The sequence below is a fragment of the Ischnura elegans genome, chromosome 1, assembly GCF_921293095.1.
Source record: "Ischnura elegans chromosome 1, ioIscEleg1.1, whole genome shotgun sequence".
NCBI lineage: Eukaryota > Metazoa > Arthropoda > Insecta > Odonata > Coenagrionidae > Ischnura > Ischnura elegans.
The window spans coordinates 84,434,664-84,460,354 of NC_060246.1; the positions used below are offsets into that span (position 1 = coordinate 84,434,664).

Here is a 25,691-nt window from a genome sequence, read left to right on the forward strand (position 1 = left end):
AGGACACAGTGTTGGACGAAAAGAAAAATGTTATCGTTCCCTAGGAAAAATCGCCTCAATTTAGAATCCATGGGCTGCCTGGAACTGCACACTGTGCGCTCTGACGTTTCGTAGGGATTCCCCCGCATGGCTCGTGTAGGGTATCTCGTTTTTACTAGGGTATTTGACAGCACGATGGGATGGAGGCATAAAATCTCTGGCTCTCCATGGACGTCCCCGCTCCTTCCTCTACGAGAATGCGCACCCTCATTCAAATCCCTCATCACACTCTCCCGTGCGTTGGGTCTCTGTACCGGTACATGCGGGATAAGACATACGCCCATAGGTATCGGAGTAAGATTTTTCCTTAATAATATAAATAATAATTTCCCCTTTTTACAAATAATATACCGGTTTTCGATGGTATGTTTCAAGCAAAAATCGCCTCATATCCATTCTTTTTGATTCTGTATTTAAACGTTCAACCAAATCGGCTCTAACGGAGAGGCTACCTGTTTTCCATGCAAACAATCCATTAATAATTACCATCAAGTGCGTAAATGTACTGATTTATTGTAAGTTCGACGGATGTTGATTTATCTTCAAAAACTGGTTCGTGTAGACTCGAATAAGTGATTTCTGTTTAAGTTATTATCGACTCTAGTACCAAATATATCGATGAAACCAATTTTTTTCTGGCTCATTTTTTTCTGTGGTGGATACCCTCCCTCATCATTAGTAAGTAGTTAAACTAGCAAGAATACCGCATGTGCTTAGGGTATTAATCGAGCAAATGCTTACGGCATCAATGAAAAGATTCCTGGAGACAATTGTTCTAATTAAATGACTAGAAAAGCCTTATAGTGTAATTATACCGTGTAAATGCAAATATTTACTGTATAACTACTGTGCTACGGATTAAGGGAAAAAGCCTATAATGCCTCGTTAGAAACAATTTTTGTTAAATCAAGTGAATATTGCCTCCAAATTTTGTGCTTAATTTTCTTAGTGATTTAAGCAATTGTATTCTACTCCTGCCCAAATATTTTAAAGAAAGTGATGTAAGTTACGAATAAGTAACATGCGTAAGTTGATACTCCTAGTCAGTGGAAGCCATAGAAAGAAGATGAACTTACTTTAAACGGAATGAGAACTCATACCCACTATCATTGGCATGTTTTTGAGTGGTAAACCTACCCTCCGATCAATGCTACTATCAATACTCCGAAGCATAATTGACAAAATCTCATTAAGGTTCTTATCAAAACTTGGTGTTAGAAAAATGGCCATACCATTTTTTCGAGCGTTATGTATAAGGTATATAAATATTTAAGTTTTTACTTCATACACTTGAATTGCACTGGCCATGATGAAACATCTTCTTTCGATTAATCTTAATGAACATCCTTTCGTTCTACAGTCGTTCTCTGGCTACGCTAGTTTTACGACCATTGGTGGGTACCGTTTTACACCGCGCTCCCACCACCCGCCAACACCCTTTCGATCTATATATCTTTCTTTCCTACCCTTCCCTCCCGGCTTCCCTCTTTCTGCTGCTTCGTCGGAGGAATCCTTACTGCAGCGCGGTATCCACTCCCCTCCCCTATCTCTCCTACCGTGGTAGATCAGGTGATTCTCGTGAGATTCCCCTCGTAAAATGTGTTCGTTCCACTGCTATTATTTTATTCTTTCCCTTTCCTTCTCCGCCTCCCCACCAAGGGCCATTTGTTCCCTGAAATGTCTTCGTGTCGACCCCTCTCCCCCCACTCCACTCATTCTCTTCCGCGATGCGGTTCGGGGTCAAAGATGTGCTAGTTGTGCAGGTCGTCTTATTGCATGCTCCACGTGCGCAGTTTCGTGTGACTGACGATTTTAAGGGGATGGGGCCATTTGCTTAAGTTTAAGTTCGTTTTCATAAATGTTTGGGGAGAGGTGTTGTAAAAATAAATTCTTCCATCACTTCTTGATCAGTGTATTCAGTTATCTATAATAAAGTCTTTTTTTCTATTTCGTGGGAATATTTTTCTTCCTGTTGTTTTTTTCAGTCCGGAAGTAGTTGAAAATAAAAATTAATGGCTTTAGAGAACTATTAAAGTAAAAGTTACTTGATAAAATTAATTGTTTGAGGCGTAACTTGGTGAAAGCGATTCATAATTAAATTAAGAAAGAAGAACTTTGTACTTTCACATTAGTACAAAGTTCTTCTTTCTTAATTTAATTAAAAGTTACTTGCAATTTGACCATACAAAATGTATTAAATCCGGTCGTTAAGTAAAATTATCCGTAGAAAATTTTCGGTGACATTAAATTTACTAATATCTTAAATTCCACCTGATTCTGCCTGAAACAACTCTCTATTCGTTAAAGAGAATTTGGATCCTATCATTTTATGGGAACAAGAACCATATTATTAGGGATGTAGTGGACTTGGTATTCAGTGGGGTTGATTTGATGTCTGCAGTGAAACAGGTCGAATGAGATTAAGTGGGTCGTGAATAAAATATCATCTCAAATTCGAGATTCTTTTTTTTTATTGGGTATTTTATTTCATTGCTTAAGCCATTGAATCGTCACGACGACCTTTCGACCGACTCGCCATTGCTGTGCCACTATATATTCTGCTATGATTAAGGACTACCTTCATTTGCCTACTAGCGAAAAGAGGCTAAAATACTCTTTTTGTTTTAGAGTACCTGCATTAAAGTGCCTTTTGAAGTGCTGACGCTCAATTTTACGATCGAAATCGGAAGCGCTTGAAAACTTGCGCGCGCGGTACTCCGACGGCGATGGTTTGCATTTTTCAGCGGTAACGGAGACGACGACTTCATTCATCGCGCCTCCTTTATTTTTTTATTATTTGCGCTTTTCTCCGTGCGCTCACACGATCGGGCAATTTCATTTTAAAGCCCCGTCGGACGCGAATAAATGACGGCGAGCGAGTCGAGTGGGGGTTCGCGACCCAAGTAGAAATTCTCGCGTGACGTTCGGAATCACGTAAATGCGGAGACAGCTGCATCCTGGATTTTCTGCTCCGATTTTATTTTTCATCACAGTTTTCTTGTTTTCTTCCTCTTTCGTTTTGGTGATCGGATTGGTGTGGTGACTAGTATGTTGGCTGCCCACGACGCATGGGCGCACCCAGCTGGTGGCAGGAGGGGGAGCAACACCCCCTAGAAGCAAAATTAAATTCAGTTCAAAGAAATTTTTGAAATTTATTCTTTAAATCCAAGATAAATGATATTTATACAAAGCATGTAATTAAAATTAAAATATTTTTCTTAGAAAATAATTATAAAATATAACCAAGCGCTGTTATGTTTTTTTTTTTTTTTGAAATTTTGGTGTCCATAACCTTTTCTGTGTTACAGCCTGAACGACCTCGGCTTACCCCCCTCTAGTTTTGATCCTGGGTACGCCCTTGCCTCTACGTAGGGCTAGTTTCTCATCCAGGAGGTGGTGGAGATGTTGAATGTGAAGCCCGACCTCTGTTTGAATATTTGTGGTGGACACGTCAAGTACAGCGCTCCGTCCGTTGAAAAAAGATTTGATGTTTTCCCGGCGTATACTGGTAGTGAAGGCTTCATAGGTAATCTCCTCGGCTTCCGACGTTTCGGGTAGTACTCCTCCCCGAGTACGGCTCAAACCTTGAAACTTCAGCGGTCATAGAGTAAATTACCCTGGGGAGAACCCGAGCAGCCTTCACTACTCCGTTGGATTGGACGTTAAGTCGTAGTCCTATTGGCGCCTTTCGTTTTAATAGCTACGAGTTATTCTGACGCCAGGTTTCTCTCCTCCCTTCCTTACCTGCGCAAAAGTTTTCGGTCGCCTCCTCCAAATGCCTAGCTTCTTTCGTTTTATTAATCGGGACCCAGTGCGAGGGTGGGGAAAGGGTGGAAAAAATCGTTTCCTCGCCTCGTCTTTCTTTCTCCCGCTGTCTTCCCTGCCGCCGCGCTGGTTCCGGAAGATCCCCGCCGAATCCGTTAACCCCTGCAAAGGCGCCTCTCCCCCCCCCCCCCCGCCCCTCCATCTTCCTTCTTCTCTCGCCACCCTCATTTTTGTTCACCACCCCGCCTCTTTCGAAGCCCTCAGGGGGAAAAATACCGCAGCGTGACGGCCCTTCGTCTCGACGTCCGTGGACGAAGTATGCACGTTATTCCTACGTTAACTCAGTGTCGTTATCGGCGGTCTTGGAGAGTAAATCCTCCTCCCCCCCCCGCAGCCAAAATAGGCTTGAGTTTCTGATCGAATTCGTGGCACTTTGGAACGATGGACACTCCGGAACTTAAACTAAATAGGCTTAGATTACTCGAGCAATTAAAAATAGATATATTTCTGAGAGATTCGTAGTGCATCATCATAAAAACCTCACTGTATTTCTAGGTCCGACAAAAATGATGAATTAAGATATATTTTGTCCAATGGATAAGTGTAGGAATTTTTTTACCCCAGAATAAATAAGGCACGTCATAAATGCTAGTTGAAACTCGGTAGGAAAATTTCCTTTTTTCCTAACAGCAGCTGTCGTAACATCTTTGTAACACGTTTGTAGACGTAAATATTAGCCTTAGAATAGCTGCATCACCTTTTAATTTACAATTTATGTTTATGCTACTGTTTTAGATGCCGAGTATCACCTTGTTGTAGACCTTATCAAAAATGAATAATTTCCTTCTGCCGGATTAGGAACGGATTAGTGTTGTTTTTTTTATGAATGGGTTTCCGAGTCATTCCGGCCTAGTTGCATGTGTTATTAGATTATCATGTATTTAGAAGCTAGTGAAATGTTCTTTATTTCCTCTTTTTATTTTTAACATTCTAATCCGAATTTCTGCGCGTGATATTCTTCTCAAGTGATATTGAGCTTCCGGAAATGGAGGTAGAAGCCATTGTAAATCAGTGCACTTGATAATGATATGTTGAAAGGCGAAGTACAGAAATAAACTCTGTGGAAAGCTGCAATTGTTTATGGGCATTATGACTTCTTTCAACCAGTTCTTGCCGACGACTGTTAATTTCATAATGTACGTCATGAAATCACATGGGATACAGACTCAATTTTACCTAGTGGATAGTGGTCAGAGAAGTTTTAAAACGTTTATGTCTTATACTGCAAGTTTACGTGAATATTTACGTGGTAAGGTAGTATTGTGATACATTCGCGCAGCAAGGACCTCTTCTTGGGAAATATTCCCCTTAAGGGCTTGTCAATTAGTTTCAATCGATTCATACAGTTGTTTGGGATCAATTAGCAGGCATGGGTTTGAACATTTTTCTTCTTGGTTGACTTTTGGCCCGGCATTCGCCCGAGGCTTGAGGGAAACTAGCAAATCTCCACGTAGACCTCCGTGTACTCATTGTTGCTCGTGAAGAGATGAAATGAGGTGCCCGCCATGGTGTCTTTCGATGGATTGTGTGTTCGGCTGCATATGTGCCTCCCGAGAGTGTAGAGGCTGCCGTGTGGGAGGGAATAGAATGGGCGAGGCAGAGGGAACTATCGATGTCACGTTTTCGAATCGTCTGAAGGTTGCTCAACCCCATTCCTCCTCGCGCACGCCGCTCCACTCCCGTTTGTTTTCTCCCTTTGTCTCCAAGAGTGGAAGAGTGTCGTTTTGCCACCGAGAGAGCCAGGTCGTTCACATTCTTAACACTCTGCCCCCCACCCCCTTTCCTCCTCGGGCGGCTGAAGTTGTCAACTCGACCGATCACCTAACCACACCCGAATCACGCTCGCACGGAAAGGGGGCTTAATTAATTGCATCCTCCTCCTCGGTTCGCCTCGATTACATTCTCAGGTAGCTGCAGCACTTGCCATGTACCTGGAAAGCAATCGCGTGAAGCGTGACCATACACGGATCGGAGGCGTTTTGAGTGTCGGGAGAAAGAAAAGAAAGTGGTCGGGGAGGTAACTTGTGAGAAAAATCAAGCAAGCACATGTAAATTTGGTAAATTTTGAAGTTTTAAGGTTATTCGCTTTCGACCCCGTAGTCAATTAAGATATTTAAAAATGGGTTGTTTTCTATTGTTTTAATGTGCGAAAAGTTCCAAGTTTCTTGTGATTGGTGTTATACACCCGCAAAACTCATCTGCCATCCATGGCACTGTATGGCTAAAACTTTGAAGAATGAAGAATATTTATCAGTGTGTTAATGTCATTGGAAAAATTTGTTCCAGATGCCTAAATGATAAATGCGAAGTCGAATAATCGTCAATTGCATTCCCAGATGGTATTGTTGGCTTACATTGTAAGGAATGTTAATGTGAAAAGAAAATTGCCTATCTACATCGGAAGAAACTGAATATACTTTTGTATACGGTCGGAATATACTCCCGCTCCCTACTCCAGAAAAATTTGGTAAATCGAAATAATCAGATATTTCAGTGTCAAACAAAAATGTTGTCAGAAATTAGGTTTGGGTTCTGTGAATGTTAATGAAATGAATATCCGGGAGAGAAACAGTCCTTCCCGAAGTGGAGGCATCACCCGCAAGGGCGGGTGTCCCCCTAACCGACACCCTAGACTCCGCCAATAGAAAAACGTGATGGACTCGATGTGGTTTTCCCTATGTAATCATAGTTAGAGAAGGAGAAGAATGAAGACTTTGCAAATGAGGGATATATTAGTTTGTGTCAAATCTGGAACAGACGGGCACTATCAGCGCGCGCTAAGGAGAACACGTGAGCAAGGAGGATCGACCGGGGGGCCACCGCAGTGATCCATCCTCGAATTGAAAAACTGATAGCGGTCGTATCTCTCTCTCTCTGCCTGGAGTGTGTGTGTGTGTGTGTGTCGGCTTTCTCTTGAACCGAGACGGTTGTCTCGTGAGGATCAGTCCGCGGATGTTCCCGTGTGCTTTGATCGACTGTTTCCGCCGTCAGTATGTTCCGTGGGAGTTCAAAGAGCTTCACTTCATTTCTCCTCCTCATGGACATGGCGGCCAAGCACCTTTCCAGAACACCGCCACCCCTGGCGGGGAAGGGTCTGGAAGAAGATTGGGGAAGGGGGGAAGGTGTGGAAGGCACGGAAAAATTGAACGTGCTTCGAAACGAAATTTTGATTCGCCGTTTGTTGGAGGCGACGGAGACGAAACGAGGGAAACATCCTAAAATGTGAAGGTACCAGCTTCGCCCTGTGTCATAGGCAGCAGCTCCCGTGTTTTTTTCTATACGGTTGAATATCCTTACTCTAAAACTATCGCATTTGTTCCTACATAGAAACCGTTGAATGTTCTAACCTGCTATGACCGTTGTCTGTTATGCAATGAAATAACTTCATGTCATTTAGACGGAATGCCAAAAAGTTTCGCCCGGTCCTCTGTCATTTGTTCTGTGTTTGCTCTTTCTTTGTTGGTTTTTTCGTTTTGTAAACAGCAGGTACGTTTTGAGAGCAAAATATTGATCCCGGCATTAAAAAAATTTCATGAGAAGTCATGAGGAGCCAGACATGAGTTACTTGTGTTTCACGCATTTCATACGTCCCCTTAAACAACTATCTTAAATTACGCCATGAATATGCTCCTCATGTTGAAAATATTGCAACAAGAGTAGTTGTTGATGATGATGGATGCCTCACTGGTTAATGGTGCAGCGGAGAGAGTACCTGTTTACTCATACGATTTCGGGCGCTTTTATTTGAGGCGTTCTCATTGCTGTGTTCATGTATTGTATTATTTAGGTTACAGTAATGAGTTGATCTAGACTTTTGTGGCAATTTGTTTTTTATGCATTCAAAGTATCTGGGAAATAAAATGCCGTGCGACGGTTTTTCTATCCGAAGTTTTGGCTAAAACTTTGGGTATTGTGCATATAGAAATATTTTTGTTATTATCATTTGCGTGAGCGTAATATCATGTGCTAGCTGTGAAACAGATATGATTCCGCCGTGAGATTAATGCATATCTATTGCGAAATCTACATGTATTACCATTTTTCTCCAGATTAAACCAGTACCTAGTTTAATCTAGGGAAAAAATGCAGTTGCCTTTTTTCCCTTGATCTTAGCGTTTTTGTTATTGCATGATATGGAGTGAATCCAATTGAACTTTTCCATGAAACAAGTGTGATTCCACCTTTAGATTGTCTCAAATCACTCCGTTAAGAATCAGCAAAATAACATGAATGGTATCTTGTGCTCTATGTTTTGCCTGATGTCTTTGTGATTAGAAGGATAATATTCCTCGGTGATTGTAGAAATTAATCGCGTCGAGATATCGTGGGTTAGTACTAGGGTATACTTTATTTAACCTTGTATTAATTGGCTTGGATAGCGTATTTGAGATCCCGTCGTGCGCTGATATCTTCACCTGCAATCGTACAATGGTTAAGGAAGGAGCTGGTATTCCTTGGGACGATTGTATCTTTATTTCGCTCGCCAATTACTTCGTTTTACCTCGACGACGAGAAAATGAATACCCCGTCGAATGCTTAGTGAAATGCTGTGGAAGCATGCGTTTTCCCCGAAAATTACTCACGTGGTATGTAATAAGCGACCGTAAGGGAGTCATTCCACTCAAAATTCGCGAAAGAAATGCGATATTAACATGCTTTTGATATCAGGGGCTCCGCTATTGCGTGCAGATTCTCTATTTGACTTATGAGCCTCGTGCCGATTTTTTTACGACCCTCCTGGATTCAAACGTCCTGTTTATTCGGCTATGGACTGATATCCATATTTTCCTTCCGCGGATGACAGGTGTTGCTAATTGTCGAGGCATTCTTCTCGTAGAGTCGTTGATGTCCCAGGGTTTCGATCGATGGGTTATTTTTTATTAAATCCCTTTTTTTTTTGGAGGGATCGTTTATTGAATCGCCGCTATGGCTAAATTAATTTTTGGCTGAACTTGAAAAAGTGCTTTAACTGTATGTCAAATTACGAATGGTTGTAGTCATTTTTTTATTCATTCGTATGGTCTTAATTTGCGAGTAAGAGTAGTTTACTTAAATATCAGCGTGATTTATTTTACTTAGTTTTATTATTTTTACTTAATTATACCTCCATCCAGTAACTTATCGACCTATTCAATTCAGATTCATAATGATGTCTCGTCATGAGAATCGACCGTTTTTCACATTGTATGCATTTTCTTTTTTTCTCGATTTTTTTGCGAATCATTTTGTTATACAGTATGGCCGGTTTTACAGTTCGGGTGTCCATAAACCGACGAGTTACATTAATAGTTTACATTAATACATTAATAGTTGAGTATCAAAATTTTTTGTTCGAGGCGATGTGATTTGTTCCGTTTTAGAACATGCAGGACAGTTTGTTTTAAAATATATCGGCTTACGTAAAATATATTCCAATTGTGATATGGAGAGGTATTTGAAGGATACGACCGGCAATTACGTAAATATGCTACTAGAGGATAGGGATCAAGTAGAACTCGTCAACATTAACCCTCTCTTAGCGAAGGGCACCAGGGGATCATGGCTTAAGGATTTTGGTCCAAGATAATAGGTACATTTCATTTTCATGAAAATACGCCAGTCTAATTGTACCTCATCGACTGACGGCCACAGGATATAGGTATAATTTAATTTTCATTGCATTTTTTCTGGAAATTGTGATTGAAAATCTTCATTTTAATGCAGGTCACTGTGGCAATACTTATCTATTTATAGTAAAGATAATGATTACTTCTGGAATATATGTGTCGCTTAGGCACAACACGGATTGATTGATCGTTACACCGAAAGAATAATTGTACAAATGAAGTAGAGGCTCATCGCCGGACTACTGTACAAGTCATTACAAATCAAATTTTGTAATCAAAGTCGTATCGCATTAGTTGTACGAAAATGTTGCAATTTTTCATTCAAAATTATTAAAAAAAGTTAAATAAAAAATATAAGGGTTGAATTATCCACATTCACTACACCCTTACTTATCATCCCAACGCCAATAAATGTCGTCTGTAGTAGAAAAATATTTTTTTTAAATATATCTGCGATTACTTTTTGTTTTGAATCTCGCTGTCGCAAACCTACCTTTCCTATACGACGGTCGCAATTCTGACCTAGAATTGCCCCCACACAAGTTGTGCTCGGGGTTTTCTCCTAGAAGTCTGCGTTAACAGCAGAACTTTGAACCCTGAAGGAGCTAAAACTTTCGCTATTGCACTAACCCAATCCCAGGATTTCAATCGTTTTGCAGAATATAGTCTGATTGGGAGTTCGTCCTGTGAAAAAACATTTATTCGAATTACTGGCAATGATATTAAGGAAAAAATCGTGTTGATGTAAAATTTTGGTACTAATGAAGGGTTAGCCTAATTAAAAACAGACTCCTGATTCCTCAGGGGATGGACTTAATGTGGCATTTTAGCTATTTTCGTGAATAAATCATTCAGAATACAAGAGAAGTTAAACTAGATGAACTTTTCTCAAATAAATTTCGTTATTACTTTTTTCTATAGGAGTTGTAGATTACGAGTTACAGAGAATGTAAAATTGGCTATTTTCAAAAAATATTATTTCACTGGTAGTAAATCTGCGTTGATCGTTAAATTAACTGGAAATCAATAAAAAATGCATTTTCTATCGAAAGAAAACATATACCGCGAGTGGTTTGAGTCGAATCAGAATTAGAGGAATCTCGGTCCTATTCCAGGAGAAGGGAAATGATTTTTCCCTTGTTGAAATTCCCCACTTAGAATGCACTTGCGGGTGACTCCCTAAAGGTGTATCTCTGGTTAGTCCATGCCGTTTCCCATGCACTTCAATCGTGTTGCGGAATATGATCTTGGGGAGTGGTGACTCAGTGCGGGCGTTTGACTATGTGCGGGTCATTTACCTTTGCACCCGGCCCCTCTTATTCTATCCGCCACTCCCTTAGCCCTCCTCGCCAGCAGCCCTTGTCCTCGTATCGTCGGCGGATGGGTTCAATTAATTAATCAGATCGACCGCCGCCTATCTCACGAGGTCCCTTCCTTCCTCGCGCGCCGACCTCTGCCTTCCGCAGAGAGGGAGGGGGTCACCGGCTCTGTCAAAGACACGTCGGATCATCAAAATCCTCTGATCGCGCAAAGACCCTCAGCTCATCGGCCGTATTAGTTCGTTCCGCGGAAGTGGTGAGACGTGCAGTGTTGCAGTAACAAGGGCTGCACTCGCGGGCTGTCCTCTAGGGTAATCCAGCCCCCAATCAGGCATGAGTCATGTCGAGAGGTGTTTAGCGTCACCACTGCCTGATACACTCAAAAGATTATTTCCTCATTGTTATTATGTAGTTGATTATGCAAGTAAATGACCACATTGTAGGATTTGTCTCGTTTTAAGGATCAAATAATAAGTGCACGTAGCTTTAGTTTAGCATATTTGAGAGCTGTATATTTACTCCTTTCAAAAATTGTAATCAGGAACTTTTTATTCTGGGTCTATGGCTTAGCATTCAATCTTGTCAACTCTGACCCCTTGGCTCAAAAATTTATTTTATACGCCCATTTCATACGCCTTCCGACCCGTCGCCGCTTTTCGCTTCAAGTATTAGAGACGTCATTCCGCTTATCTAATTACCGTTATTATTTCTCGAAAAAATCATCTTTATCTACATAATACCCTGCGAGCCACCAAGTCAAGGGTGTTTGACAGGGGGTGACCAATCACCAACATCCTAGTGTAACGCACGCGGACGAATGTGTTTATAATGAATTCTCTTCGGTGCTATTCCAAATAATTTTTGCCCTACATATTTTTACGTAAGGTATTAAGGGGCATACCTTTCTTACCGAAGCTCTTTTAGTTCATATAGCGGCTTGAGTGCGTCTGTGGAACTTACTAGATAGATAAAAGAAGCTGTGAAAATCTTCAAACAAAAATCGTGGAATCTATTGTTGACATATATCAGACTTGTTAGAGGCTGGAGTACTCTATGGAAGCGACTAATTAGCGTCTCACTATGGCGCGTCTCTCAGACTTGAGGTGTCCTAATTTATTTGTTCGCATGCGTTCAAATTGGTAGGGTGTTATCAAAGTTTCGTGATCACTGCTGCTCGGCGCCATCTAGTTGGCACTAGCTCCTCTGAAGGGAGTCATTGTGCCATCATCCCTCTGAGCCCTCAATCCAGAGGAAGACTTGTGCTACCTGTTAATTTCTTGTCTGATACGAACCGTTTTACACCCTTCCTGAGGGCCTTGAACTGGCGGATGGTGGCTTATGAGATGCATCGTGTTCACTCGCTTCAATTCACAAGTTGCTTTGAGGAGAGGAGATTTACCACCATCAATAATTTTTATCATATTACCTTCATTTAGGTGTGATAGGTGGCTTGAAGAGAGGTGAATTACAGCGTGTGACGTCAGTGCCCTCTAATAAAATGGCAGAATCATGGGCAAATGTAAAATTGTAGTCCTCATATGATAACATTTGTGTAGCGACTGATCTCTTGTCATCTGTCATTGCTAGTTATCGTGGTATGTCTTTTGTCCTCTTTACAAATTTCAATATTGATTCTCGTCTTAATTGAAGTGCCATTCATTTGCTTATTAAATTTCCAAGGTCCTTCTATTCGTCTCGTTATGTGTCATGTAAGGATTTTTGGTTGGGAGACGGAAACTTGATGTGGGGGAACGAGCGAGGAGGATTTTTTTGCCTTAGATTTGGCTTTTGTCACACTAGCTGGACCCGTTTTTTCGTTACTTTTCGTTTATTATTGAACTTTTCAGGATGTAAAGAGTAGAGCCTTGTCATCGTTTACCTATACATTAGTTTGAAAAATTTATCACAGTATTTTATCATATTGTTCAATTTCTCTTTACGGGATAAGGGTCTATTCTGTATACCTTAAAAATTTCAAGACGATGGCGTCACTGTTAAATAAGTTATATATGACGATGGCAGACAGAATACGGACCGATTGAGCGGGACTAAAACAGCCTCTTACGCTCATTCCCATGTTCGACGCCCGACGTTGTATAGTAGCACATTGGTTGCAAGGAAATCCTCATATTATATTTATATATTATATAATATATTTGAAATCACCAGCTGGCTGGGGCGGACTGACCAGGGCGGGCAGCGGGGATCCTATTCCTGCGGGGCCACAAGTTTTTCCAAATGTTGAAAGCCTGCGGATTTTAAGTTTGAAGAAAATAAATTGTTGACATGTTTTCTCAGACTGAAGAAGATTTGAAAAGTCTGTTACTGGAAATTGAAAGATGAACTGCTTTGTTACAAACAGAAAAATGTGGTCGAATTGGATGTGCTCTCTCCCTTATCTTTGCGGAGTGGCTTTGCCTGCTTGGGGCCCTTTGACCACGTCGCGTCGCCGCCAGTGCCCCAGGGTAACCACTCCAACCCTGCCATCTGGGTCGTGGCTGAAAGTCTTGAAATTCTTCCTTTTAATAGAAAAAAATCATTTGATCTTAATTACTTGCTTACTAAAGTTTTTATTCTTTTTTTCCATAGGAGCAAGCGTGATCGATTTAACTCTGGGCTTCGTCCGGGAGCCGGACGATGTTGTGGTGGCCAAGGGTCAGCCGGCCGTCCTCAACTGCTCCGTGTTCTCGGACCCTGAGTTCGGGCCCGCCCGACTCAGCTGGACCCTCGATGGCGAGCCCCTAGTCAACGAGAAGTCCGTGGTCATTTCGACCGCCTCCTCCCCGCCCTCGCTCTCGCACAGGCGAGACCTCCTGGCCAATGGCTCCCTCTACTTCAAGAAGGTATGATCTTATTTTCCATATTCCCTAGAATTCCTTAAGTATGCTCCCATGTATATCATATAAATATATATTATCATCCACTATTTTACTACCATGTTTTGTCCTTATTGGTGAGTTGGTCATTTAAGTCAAGTCAGTTATGTTCAGTCATTCTGTTTGCTATTAAGTTTTTTTTATTTGAAACGACAGTGAGATTTTTAAAAACATTAATTCAATGAATCTATCATGAAAAGACATACAGTAAGCCCTGATGGAGGTGAATTGATCCACCTAAACGGAATTGTTCTGAAGGGAAAAATTATTTCGTGACCAACTCTCTCTAAGGATACAACGTAGTTATTCTTTATCCTCTGGATGATGTTATTTTATTCCTTTAAATGTGATTATTTGCACCATTTTTAATATAAAAACGGTATTCACGTCAAGATGAAGTAGTTAAATATGAAAATTGCTGTGGAAAGATGCTTACCCCTGCAGGAGCGAATTAAGTTCGTTGTTTTGGGGCGTACGGGTCTTACTTTCCGCGGCGCCTTGGTAGTATGCAATACCGCTAAGCTTTGAATTTTAGGAGGCTGGAAGAGAAGTAGCTTTTCTGTATTAATCATTTATTCTAATATCTTTTGTTTTTTAGCTGGTTAAATAAAATATTTCATTCAAAATCACCTGATAGATCGGCTTCTTTTCAATTTTTGAAGGAATTACGGGGGAGCAGTCGCCCGTTATCTGCCTCCGTCCCAGCTAATGTGATGTAGATATAGACCAAATGCTGTACTCTAGTGGAGAAATCTCTTCATTGTGTAAACTTAATGTTTATATCAGGAATGAAAATGTCCCCGTGAACATATCCTCTCAAGTAATCTACCAATCAATTACTCTTCTTCCAACTCTGGTGCGTGTACTTTTGAAAGGGACGGACGGGCCCATCATGTGTTATGATTTCTGTGTAAGTCATAATTATTGGGGCATTTAAGACTTGAACGACGTTCACGTGAAAAAACCAGGTCTTTTAAATTCCTGTTCATCGGCTCTTTAACGCAAATCTTCTGTTCCCATTTGCATTTGTGATTATCCAATGAATCAAGTATATTTATTTATAAATTGAACTATCGTAGTATTTCATTGGTTTTGTGCATCGCGTATCCATTTATACCCCTCCTACGCGAATACCAAATTCAATTCTTCTCCGTCAATAAAACGTGACTCCTTACCATCGATGTATTCCACGAGAGAAAGCGGACATGTTTTCCAACTTTTCAGGCCGCAAGGGCGACCTGTCGCATTTCCGTCTGTGGTCCTGAGTTACGGCGTCTTTACTTAAACCGGTTGTGCGTTATGCGAGAGGGGGAGATACGGCATTTATTTTTTTTCAAGGGAGGAGGCATGTGAAGTCCGACGTAATGCCTCGTATTTGAAATTTTTGACGGACTCAGAACGCGCATTTATGTACTCTCCCGGAATGTTATGCATGCGTTAGCCCAGTCCCTCCCTGGTTTTATCGCCCATCTCCAAGTTCTGCCGGAAATATTTTCGAGCTCAAGTATGCATTCGTTTGGCCCCCAAGTGTGTGGTTTCATGAAACTTCCATTTCTCGGCGTGTCTGATCGCTGTTTTTTTTTTTGTTTCGCTATCTCTCCTATAATTAAGTGAGTGTGACAATGCTTGTTGTTTCGTGCAAGAATTACTGTACGCCTCCCACTCACTTTCTACTGTTATCTATCCCTCCGATATTTGTTACCCTTCCTTTATGAAAGGAAAATGTTCCATTTTCTGAGAGAATGGTGTACCGAGCGCAATTGAGTAACTCTTTGTGAAAGGGACTCGGGAAGTAAATAAAAAAAGCTTCAATACGCGGATGTGTCAAGTTAAATAAAACATCTTGGATGTCATTTGCCACGTTAGGGACAAAACACGTTAGTTTCTGCTATTTATTGAATATATGCATTTTAAAATTTCCAGTCGTGCTCTTTATGCTAAAATACCGACATACTATGGTCTATTGTAAATGTGGTCTTTCAGTATACCTTTTTTCCCCGAGTTCTCTACTCCATATCCTCTCATTTCTTATTAACTTCCTTATTTTATGCTAAGCTACGTATTACGTAATTCTTCCCTTTATTACTGAGGGCATATCTTATTTTCCGGCATAAGGGGCGAGGCTTATATCTCCATCATTCTCTCTCGTATTTTATAGTGGTCTTATGGCCTATCAGGGTAGAGTAACTTCAGGCATGCCAGCGAATGCTAAGCTTATTCATTTTATTGTGGGTAATTCTGTGGCGTAGGTTGTTCATTTTCAGATGAGGCTACATCTGTGTAGTATCTTTAACGAAAGTCACCTTCGTTCTCATGCTTGCGATATATTTCCTTAGCTCGGCAGGAACCTCTCTCAGCTGGAAAGCATTTCCATTCCGCCCTTCCTTGCGTTATCACTAATCATAATTGCTTTCTTAACACTCTTCTTCTTTTGGACACTTATTGCCGACTGCCTCAACATACTCTTCCGATCAAAATCCCCTCATCGTCTTTATTTTCTTATACAAGACCTGTCGAATACCTTGCATGTTCTTGTTTTTTTTTATTTCCGTTTATCTCGTTTCGACTCTTTTATCAAATATGTTATATTGCCGATTGTGGTCGTCGGGAAATCAACCCGAATGCTTCCTTTTATTGACCCACCGTGTTCGAGTTATCGAGAATCTATCCTAGTTCTGAACCTTTTGTCGGAAAATGTCCTGAAAAGCTGTTGACGTCGCTATCTGGTCTCCTCCGTTCACCTTTGGCGCTAAGCAGCAAACGCCTTTAGATTGACGGGATGGGTTTTGAATTGCCGCTCTGATGACGTTACGAGCCTTTCACTGGGCAGAAACTTTCCCAAATTATTCTTTTCTTTATGTACACATGAGAGGCTGGATGTAGGTGAATTATTTCCTCCTGAAGTCAAATATCCTATTTGTCCGTCGAATAAGGTAATTAAATTATGGCTTACAATCAAAGAGTACACGACGCTTTTCTTGCCTACCATTGCCATGTCCACACTGATATCTTCTACCCGAAGTATCCGTTGTATTTTTGCCCAATATATATATTTCCTCGTTAAAAATTCCTCCCTCAACATTCTTCGAAAGAGAAGTTTCCGTGCTGCTTTAGCAACAATGAATTTTTCTCGAATTTTTTCAAGAAATATTTATCTGTACCAGGAATCGAGCTCTGTTCTAAGATTTTCTGTGCCTATTATATATTATAACAGTCACCCAAGCTGCGCAGTATCCTGAATTCTCGTTGTAATTTCACGGTATGGCATTATGTAGAAGGGTCGGTTTATATAAAGTTGTTTGCTCCATGCAAGTATGATGCTCGGAGAAATCGAATGTACACCTCCGGTTCGTACAATAACATATTTTTTTCAAGGAAATTTTATATCCTGGTAGTCAATTAGGTATTAGATTCCAAGCATCGTTCCGATTCCATGCTAAGCTACTGCTAGTTAAACAAAGCTTTGAAAATGTTGGTACATGATGCGTAGCATGACTTTTGGATGATGTATACGTTGAAAAATGTTCAATACCTTCATCGTCATCATCATTAGTCATCAATCCGAAGATTAGTTTTACGCATCTCTCCACTCCGCTGTGCTATCTGCGAACATTTCATATTCACGTATTTCTTCTCTTTTACACGTGTGTACTTAATAATTTGTCATATGTAACTCATTAGGGGCCGTCCTTTGCCTTCCTTTCCGATCACATGTCCATCAACGTTTGTCTTCATCAGGCCATCATGTCTCCCTTTCTTTTATCCCATTCTTCTTGGCACCTCTTATTACTTGCTTGGTCGATCCATTTTATTTTCATCATTATTCGATCGCCTATGAGGTCCCCTTTATTAATTATCAACGTGAATGATTGTGCCCTCGTTTCGTAGACTCATTCATTTTTTCGAGTGGAGCAGTTGCTCCAGCCCTCTCTGTAGGTAATCATGAGAATGACTATAACATCGATAGAGGATCGGCTGCTTAGTGATGTTCATATTTTATTTCAGCTTTTCTCGAGTCTATATAAATATGATTGGTTCAAATGCACCGTTTCGCGAACAGTGCCCACGTCGCATTCAGTAAGCATGAATAGCGGATATAATGAACATTCACGGTCAATCGTGTGCGACAAAAGTGAATCGTCACGTCTATATAGCTCGACCTCCCGCAGAACGCTTGGACGCCATGTTTCTCCCGTCGACGGGTCTGCCTCCCGCCGCCTCCTTTACGTCACCGTCACGTGTCGCCGTACGTCACCCCGGTTTTTCGCATTCCGTCGCAGGTGATCGCGGTCGAGGCGAGTCGGACGGTCAGAGAACAACAACCTGTCTCCTCTGCCCAGTGTGGATTATTTTTCGCCCGTCGCGTGAATAAAATGCCCAGCGATTATCGCGGCCTCCTCCTTCTCCGTGTATATTTGTGCAAGCAGTGGCACTTGCGTAAGAAGTCATTTAAGGGATCAATCATTTACTGATATATATAGGAGATGTTATCAAAGAGCCCTCCACTTGAAGTACGTGTTTTCATGGTTAAATTAAACAACAGGTCAACAGAAAAACAGTCAGTAGAAATCATAGTGATTCTATCCCCAACTTTGCTATGATCGCGATGAAAGTGTTTGTTACTTTTGTTCATGACCTTAAGTGTAGCCATAGCATACCATTTTTATTCATTTGCCTCAGAACCTCGTTCGATTAGTTAATTTGTTGTTGTTCTTCATTGGTTAACCTATAAACTCTCGAGCTGAAACAGCCTTCCCCCTTAGCTGCTTTTAACTAGGGGTTTTACCTTTATTAAGTATGCTGAAGTCATCACCACATTCATTTTAATTAAGAATTTAAGTGTAGCCCGCATTAATGAATGGCAATGATTCCCTTTGTAAACTACATGAGGCTGTCATTTTTTGTCGTATTACGTGAGTAATCTGGGAAAATCGTGGCGCGATTCAGCTTTGCCTCTCTCTGTCTACATCTGTTAACTGGGGTTTCACGGCTGGTCCCTCCATCTTCTTTCCTGAGGAGATCGGCTCCTCTCCTTGGTCCGCGCGAATGTGTTTGGCGCTGCTTTGATCCGTGGCTTTCAACGCCCACCTGCGAAATCATCAGAGGGTGTACGAGGGGGAGGAGGAGGGGGCGGGGAGGGGGAGGTTAGATTCGGAGGGGGAGAGAATATATTCAAGGCCGAGCCGATCGCCTTCCTCGGAGAGGTGGTCTTTCCTCCGCCTGCCTCCTCCTCTGTCTGCCTTCTTCCCAAAACTCATTCCGTGTCGTCCGTCCTCGGGGTGCCGCTGCGGACTCGATTATTGTCGCTTGTCCATTGGGTGGGCTATGGAGCCATGAATTTATGTGCGCTGGAGCTGTTAAATGTGCTGAAAATGGGTCGCGTTATGATGGAGACGATATATTTCCATTTTTAAGCCCATTTAGATCATGAAACAAGCTTTATTTGGACAGTTTCGGTCCGGTCCCGTCCTTTCCTTGTTTGTGTTTATAACTTTAGGACATTGATTTTTGTACACTGTTAGTGTCAACGCTGTTTGATTGTGAATGGTAATGCCTGTTACGATCTCAGGTTCTCCCAATTAGGATCATTAAAATTATATTCGACAACACATTAAAAAAAACCCATGCCCAGGTGGGACTCGAACCCGCGACCATCGGTTTGGCAGGCGAGGATTTAACCCCGTTTCCACCGAGCCCAGCTATTCTTCTTTCTTTAGTCGGCCTCACTCGCATGTGTTATCACCCGCCGTGGATTTTAATGAGTTTACTGTTTTCGCCGATCGCGTCGCTGGCAGGCAGAGCGATCCGAATTTTGTGGAGAAATGAGCCATAATTACGGCTGTTAACCGAAATTTGATTTCGTGATGATGGTATATATCAAATTCATAACTTTTCTGTGCTGTTCCTCGCGATTGTAATTATTGTATAATAAATAGAGAGTGAAAAGATCTTTTATACCTCATCGTCGCGTTGCGGAGTTTTTTTTATAACAATCAAAGTGCACCCAAAGTAATAACTAAGTTCAAGCTGTAAAGGGACGCAATTGGACTTCCTTTATGTGGTCCACTTGGTTTTTTTTATGGTGTCAGAATTCCACTTGCTCAACTTTTGTATCATAGAAGTCTTTTATGCCCGTGTTTCTACAACTCTTGGACCTATGTGTTTCTATGAGCCTATGTTGGCAGGCGAGGACTTAACTCCGTCGCCACCGAGCCCGGCAAAGTATGATCTCCGAAGATTGATTTACGTATAATGTGGTGATTAATGTTGTGCCATTAATTGTGAACTTTAGAATTTTCCTTTAAAAATTTGAACTGCGAATATTTAAGGAAGCTTGATGGAATAAAATAAAATTATTTTTTTTAAAGTTGCTGGGTTTAATGTTTGTTTTTGACTCATGTGGTATTCAGATTCATCGAAGAATCAGTCTAATACTGTCCGTTGTTTCTTTTCGAATGCTCCGTTCTGTAAGCATCAATTTCCTCGTGTGTCTTAAATCCTTACTTGTTAGCTAAAAATTTCAATGCCTATGGCAGAATTTGATGAGTTGGCCTCTTGTATCTAGTTTTTTGCATTTACCTTGTCGTCTTGAGCCAAGGTTATTTTTGTAGCCGAAGTTTAAGCAGTCAATGCATGTCCGATGTCCCTTTCATTCATTACATAAACTCTTCTAATATGGCCTTAAGAGAGTAGAGCCGTTTGAAATCAGACCAATGGTTTCATAACAATGTTATGTAATTATTTGTATCTACGTAGATAAATATTTTTTGTACAATTGCATAAAGCATAGCACAATGTAAAAAGACAGAACCATTAAGTATTTCTTGTTAAAGTTTAAGTTTTTATGCCTGTTCCTTAATTTAAAATAAGCGAACGTGTTTTGACTTAATTCACTTAATCAATTTTTTCATAATACAAGACTTAGTAATTTACCTGTATTTTAGTTTTATCATAACTTTTTTTACTTGGCGCACCACCCGACACATTTTTTATCGACTTACATTTGTAGTCTAATTGTTATCATCGGTTTTTTCCCGCAAGGTAAATGGAAGGGAAGCCCGAATTTTCAAATGTATACAGTTGAGGGAGCTACGGAAAGAGAACATTTTGAAAATCTTCGTAAATCTTTGGTTGTCGGAAAACTTCCTTCGTTAAAACCCGAATTCCGCGTCAGTTGGTGGACAGTTTTGAAAAATTGCCAAAATCCCCAATTCTTTTGGTTCCTTTATCCAATGTTCCCTCGTAGTCGGAAATATATGTACATTATTGTACCATCGCGTAGTGTGTTTTCCTATCCGATCTTTCTTTCACACATTTATTTTCTATTATCGATTTAATTGCATGTTTATTGTGTCTATGTTTTTAAATGGAAGTTTATTATTTAAGCAATTATATTTTTATTTATGAATATTTGTTTGGTCCCCGATACGATGAATTTATTTACATTTCTGTTTTCGGTGAAGAGAATAAAAAAAACATTAGAGCAGTGCTTTATTACATATACTTGGTATGCTACTACCTATTTCTAAGGATATTGGCGAGCGTTATAATCATGACACTCTTTTATTCCACTTACTCTTTCTATGATGCCTCTCTTCTTGCTGTACCTTATATCAAGTGTAATAGTTTCTTATTTCTATTTCCTCGTCTGCAGGTGGTACACAAGCGGGGAGGTGGAATCTCTGACCAGGGGACATACCGCTGCATCGCCAGAAACTCAGTGGGCGTTCTAGTCTCCCGTCCGGCACAGCTTCGAATTGCCGGTAAGTACACACTCCTCATCTTCCTAATTTTTTTATAGTATTCGACTCCTGTTCACGGAATCTTTGGGTGAACTCGATGGCACCAGTGAAATAGGGTGATGATCACATCGTACTTACGGCTTTAAGACATTTTATTAATGGTCCACCCTTAAATCCTGGATGTCCGCCTCTCTTGAATGCAACTGTAGATCATTATAATCCACTACTTCCAATTTGATTCTACTGTTAATACCAGGCTCTTCAGCTGTTTGAATGTTTAATAGACATGCGTAAATAAACTGAGTATAACTAATGTTCCAGTTTTAGTTGTGCATACTAGATTTTTAGGGATTCTAGCCCTTTATAAATATTAATTAATCGGGTTGTGCGTTCAGTGTTTCTATAAACGGTTTTAAATAAAAAAAGATACCCCGTAAATACGTATACATCCTTGATTCACGTCACCACTGCTGTAAACGGCGTTCTCCGACGAATTTGCGACCACGTAATTACGAATGAAACAAACTACGCGGCCCTGTTGACATTACGAACAAATGGAGTGGTTAGCAACACTGCCATTTTTTTAGTGTCTGAATGCTGGTGGATACAGTTTTGCTCAAAATTGGCGAATTTTTTACTAAGCTTATGAATTTATTTTTAGATCCATAACGGACATCCCTATTGCCCTCGATTATGTCCAATCGTAAATACGGGTCTCTGATGACGTTCAGTGGCGGATCTATGGGGGGTGGGCTAAGGGGGCTATAGCCGCCCCCTTGGATATCCAATTTACACTAGATAGAATGGTAATTTTTTCGACCCCCACTTAGCCCTATCCTGGATCCGCCACTGATGACGTTAGAAACTTTTCGAATACCCGAAAACTTTTATTTTATTCTATATATGATTAGATGAATTTAGATTATTTTTTCGAGAAAACATTTATTTATCCAACAACTGAAATTAAATCTTAAAGCTTGGTTGAATTTGGATTAATTTTTTTTGGGAATCCGTTCTTTAATCCAACGATCGAAGTTATTTACTAAGGTTTGCTGCGGGGTAAAGTGAATGTCGTGATTCAGTGAGAAACAGAAGGCAATGAAACTGTACAAAATGAATATCGAGAACATTGAACGCGTCTTGCCATCCCCACCTTTGCTTGGATCCCGCGTATGTGTCCTCGACCCTTTAACATTCACGGCGAATGAGGGATGCCGTTCAGGAATGGTGGGTCACGTGAAATTCTTTCTTGTGTTCGGGAGTGCAGTATTATGCGTTCGCACTCTCGCCTCGCCTCAGCGTGGCCACCCCTCATATGAATGTGAAATTTTAAATGCCCGTCCGGGAACGGCTGGCCGTGAAAATTTTTCCCGATGGGGCGGCTGCCACTCGGCTCAGGATTCAAGATGTGCTCGCATTACCGAATGTTTGGACCTTAGAGCGACACGTCTGCATTTTGGGCGATCCTTGGAATTTCTCTGCAATTGGATCTTTCTTCTCGTGCAGTTTAATCACGTTTTGTTGCCGCTGTTGTGGAGCAGAATATGTTCAAAAAATAATCAAAATAAATTACCAATGGCCAATTCCCGGCGTCAGTGGTCGCCTTTTTGAGTAATCTCAGGAATTATACCGTATGTGATAGGTGTACCGCCATTAACACTAGGTAGGCAGAAAATCCATGAAACCGCCGCGGGCAAAAAATTATTCTTTTCGTGTTTTTCATCGGTTTTCGTGGGTCTACTGTCATTAAGAAACTTCACCTTCATCCTCAGCTTAGATTATTGGCAAGATCCAAATCTTGCTTTCGCGGTAAATAAATATATAAATTAGTCCTACTAAAAATTGCGGTTGTTGTGCAGAAATATTCACTGTAATTTTAAAATAATAACTCTTCGAATGGTGTAGGAAATTTTTTTTCTTGGTGGTAATGGTATTTATTTCCTTTTTTACGTATTTATGTAACATTGGTCCGTTTCGCTAAGAGAATTTAGGATAAAATTATCAGTTACTTGCCCAAGAACCTGCAGTCAATAAGACTTGAATATCTAATGGACGTGTCTTTTTTATCGTATAGTACCCTGTACCGGTGAAATATCTCCGATAATAATAATGCCATCTTTGTTTATCGTTAACGACTCGGTCTTCCAGTAGTCGAAGCATTAAAAATAGATTCTTACGCGAGAAATTTTTTTAGGGGAGAATAGGTATTGGCACTAAGGTAAAAGAGTTGTCTCTGATCGAATTTGTGGTGGAGCGTCAGCTAAGCATATAGATATCGTCGGGAGATAGCCACCCAAGCCGCTCCTCGTCGTGGAAAGTGTGGAAATATCGGCGCATGAAAGAGATGGCTTGGCTGGTGTGGGGGAGGTACTTGAACGGACCCCGCAATTGGACCATTCCTTTGAAGAAGGCGAAGGAGAGGATGATGAGGGCGGTCATACGAGGCATAATGCAGGGCCGTTGTGCAGAGACAGGCCATATGCACCGCTCGGCGGCTGATACCCACGAACCCAGAACCCTGCCGCGCCCACCAGAATACTGCCTTTTGTCCTCCTGAGGGTGTGGGTTCGGAGGGGGATGGTGATTGAGCACTGAGGGAGTGGGAAGTGAACCATACCGGTGGCGACTGGTTTAGTCTCGCGGTCATACCCCACCCTCATCCGTGCATTGCACCTAGAAATTTACGCCGCTGACTCCGTAAACTAGTCCGCGCCCTCTCTCGTCCGTTTTCTCTCTTATGAAGAACAATTAATATTCTTAATTCTAGTATGGGGATACCAAATATTCGAACTAAGTTGGACACTTGGAACTGAGTTTCCTTATTGGAACTCTTTAATTTTGCTAATGACAAAATCGCGTGGTAGAGACCATCGTTTTGAAGTGAAAAATATAATGTCGAAGTTAAGTTGTATTAGTTGGTTTGATCCAGAGATGGCGCTGCTACGCAGTTGTTTGAAGTTGTTGTGTAACGACGTTGTTGTGTAATATATGCGACGTAAAATGCCAAACCAAATCCAGAAATTAATTGAGAAACTCGCTGCAACTAGGAGGATGAAGTGAAAGAGAGAATAAATAGTTATTCTCACGAACACCAAGCGTTCCCAATGTAAATTTTGTACGGATAGACGTTTGTAAATATAATTGTGTCTCGACTTTTTGCTCGTCGCTTCGTCTTTTCAGACAACTCACGAACCAGCCAAACGGTGATAATTTCACTCAGTAAGCGGGAAAGGCATTAGGTCAAAAACACGTCGGCAGTAGCACCGTCATGCTTAATATGTCATATTTTTAACTCAGAACACTGCCTGCGTCCCGTGTTGAGATAACTCTCGGAAGCAGCGTTATGCATTTTAAGTGCGCATATTTCCCACTTGACCGGTCTTTTATCGTGACGTATCGTGGCTGGTTTAAAATTTGCGTAACGTCTTGAAATTTTCAGGGTATGCAGAATTATCACTTGTCAATATTTGCCATTGTCATAAAAATGATATTTTTTTCCTTGGAATTTTCTCGGAGTTTAATTTTTATACTTGGGATATTGCTACTTAAAAGTTGTGATAAATCTGCCAAGTATGCTCTGAATATTTCAAGAGGAAAGCGTTAGTTTTAAACTAGAAGAAACGTCACGAAAAAAAAAGATTATTCGAGTGGGAGTGATGCGTTTCCTTAGCATTTGAGGATAGCACTGAGTTAAGCACGTAATGCAGAGGTTGTGTGAAATATTATGGGAAGATAATCCGTATCGCAGCCCTCGTTGTGTAAACGGGACATTCGGAAGAGAGGATGAAGAACTCCTCTTTTTCCCCCGGTTGCATTTTTTCCATCCCTTTAGGCCTCCCAACTGTCCACCCTGCACGCCCCATTCGTGCCCTGCCCTCCACCCCTTCCCCTCTCCATTCTCCTCTTCGTGGATGCATCCGATGAAATTTCGATGTGGATTTCAACTTGAGTCTCATGCACCCCTTGCAGAATAAATGAGAGAAAACGCAGCGGGTTGTATGGGAAATTCGCGAGCCTGCGATATCCTGCGAGCCACCTTTAGATTGTCCAGCAGGTGGTGAATATTTCTCTCCAACACGCACTAAGCTTCATGTAGGTACTTCCTCAATGATAAGTGCGCGTTTGTAGTAGGGGGTTAGCTCTTAACAAGCATTCAGCTTCCCATTCGCTACAACCTTATTAAGACCCAGATCCACAGTCATTTACAAAAGTTTTAGGACATGGTTTGTGGTGCCACTTCTGCTCCTCGAGGAAATTTAGTTTCCCTCACTCATTTTTGTTGTC

The 25,691-nt window shown here is 41.1% G+C and overlaps 1 protein-coding gene across 2 annotated transcripts in view; it reads left to right on the top strand.

Annotated features, from left to right (window-relative positions):
- LOC124165058 (protogenin-like) overlaps positions 1-25,691 on the top strand; it is a 338,909-nt gene that overhangs the window by 183,378 nt on the left and 129,840 nt on the right. For both annotated transcript variants that reach the window (XM_046542314.1, XM_046542305.1), the window contains exons 2-3: positions 13,379-13,632; positions 21,320-21,428. In XM_046542314.1, the coding sequence (XP_046398270.1) occupies positions 13,379-13,632; positions 21,320-21,428 (363 nt within the window). The remainder of the gene's footprint in view (positions 1-13,378; positions 13,633-21,319; positions 21,429-25,691) is intronic.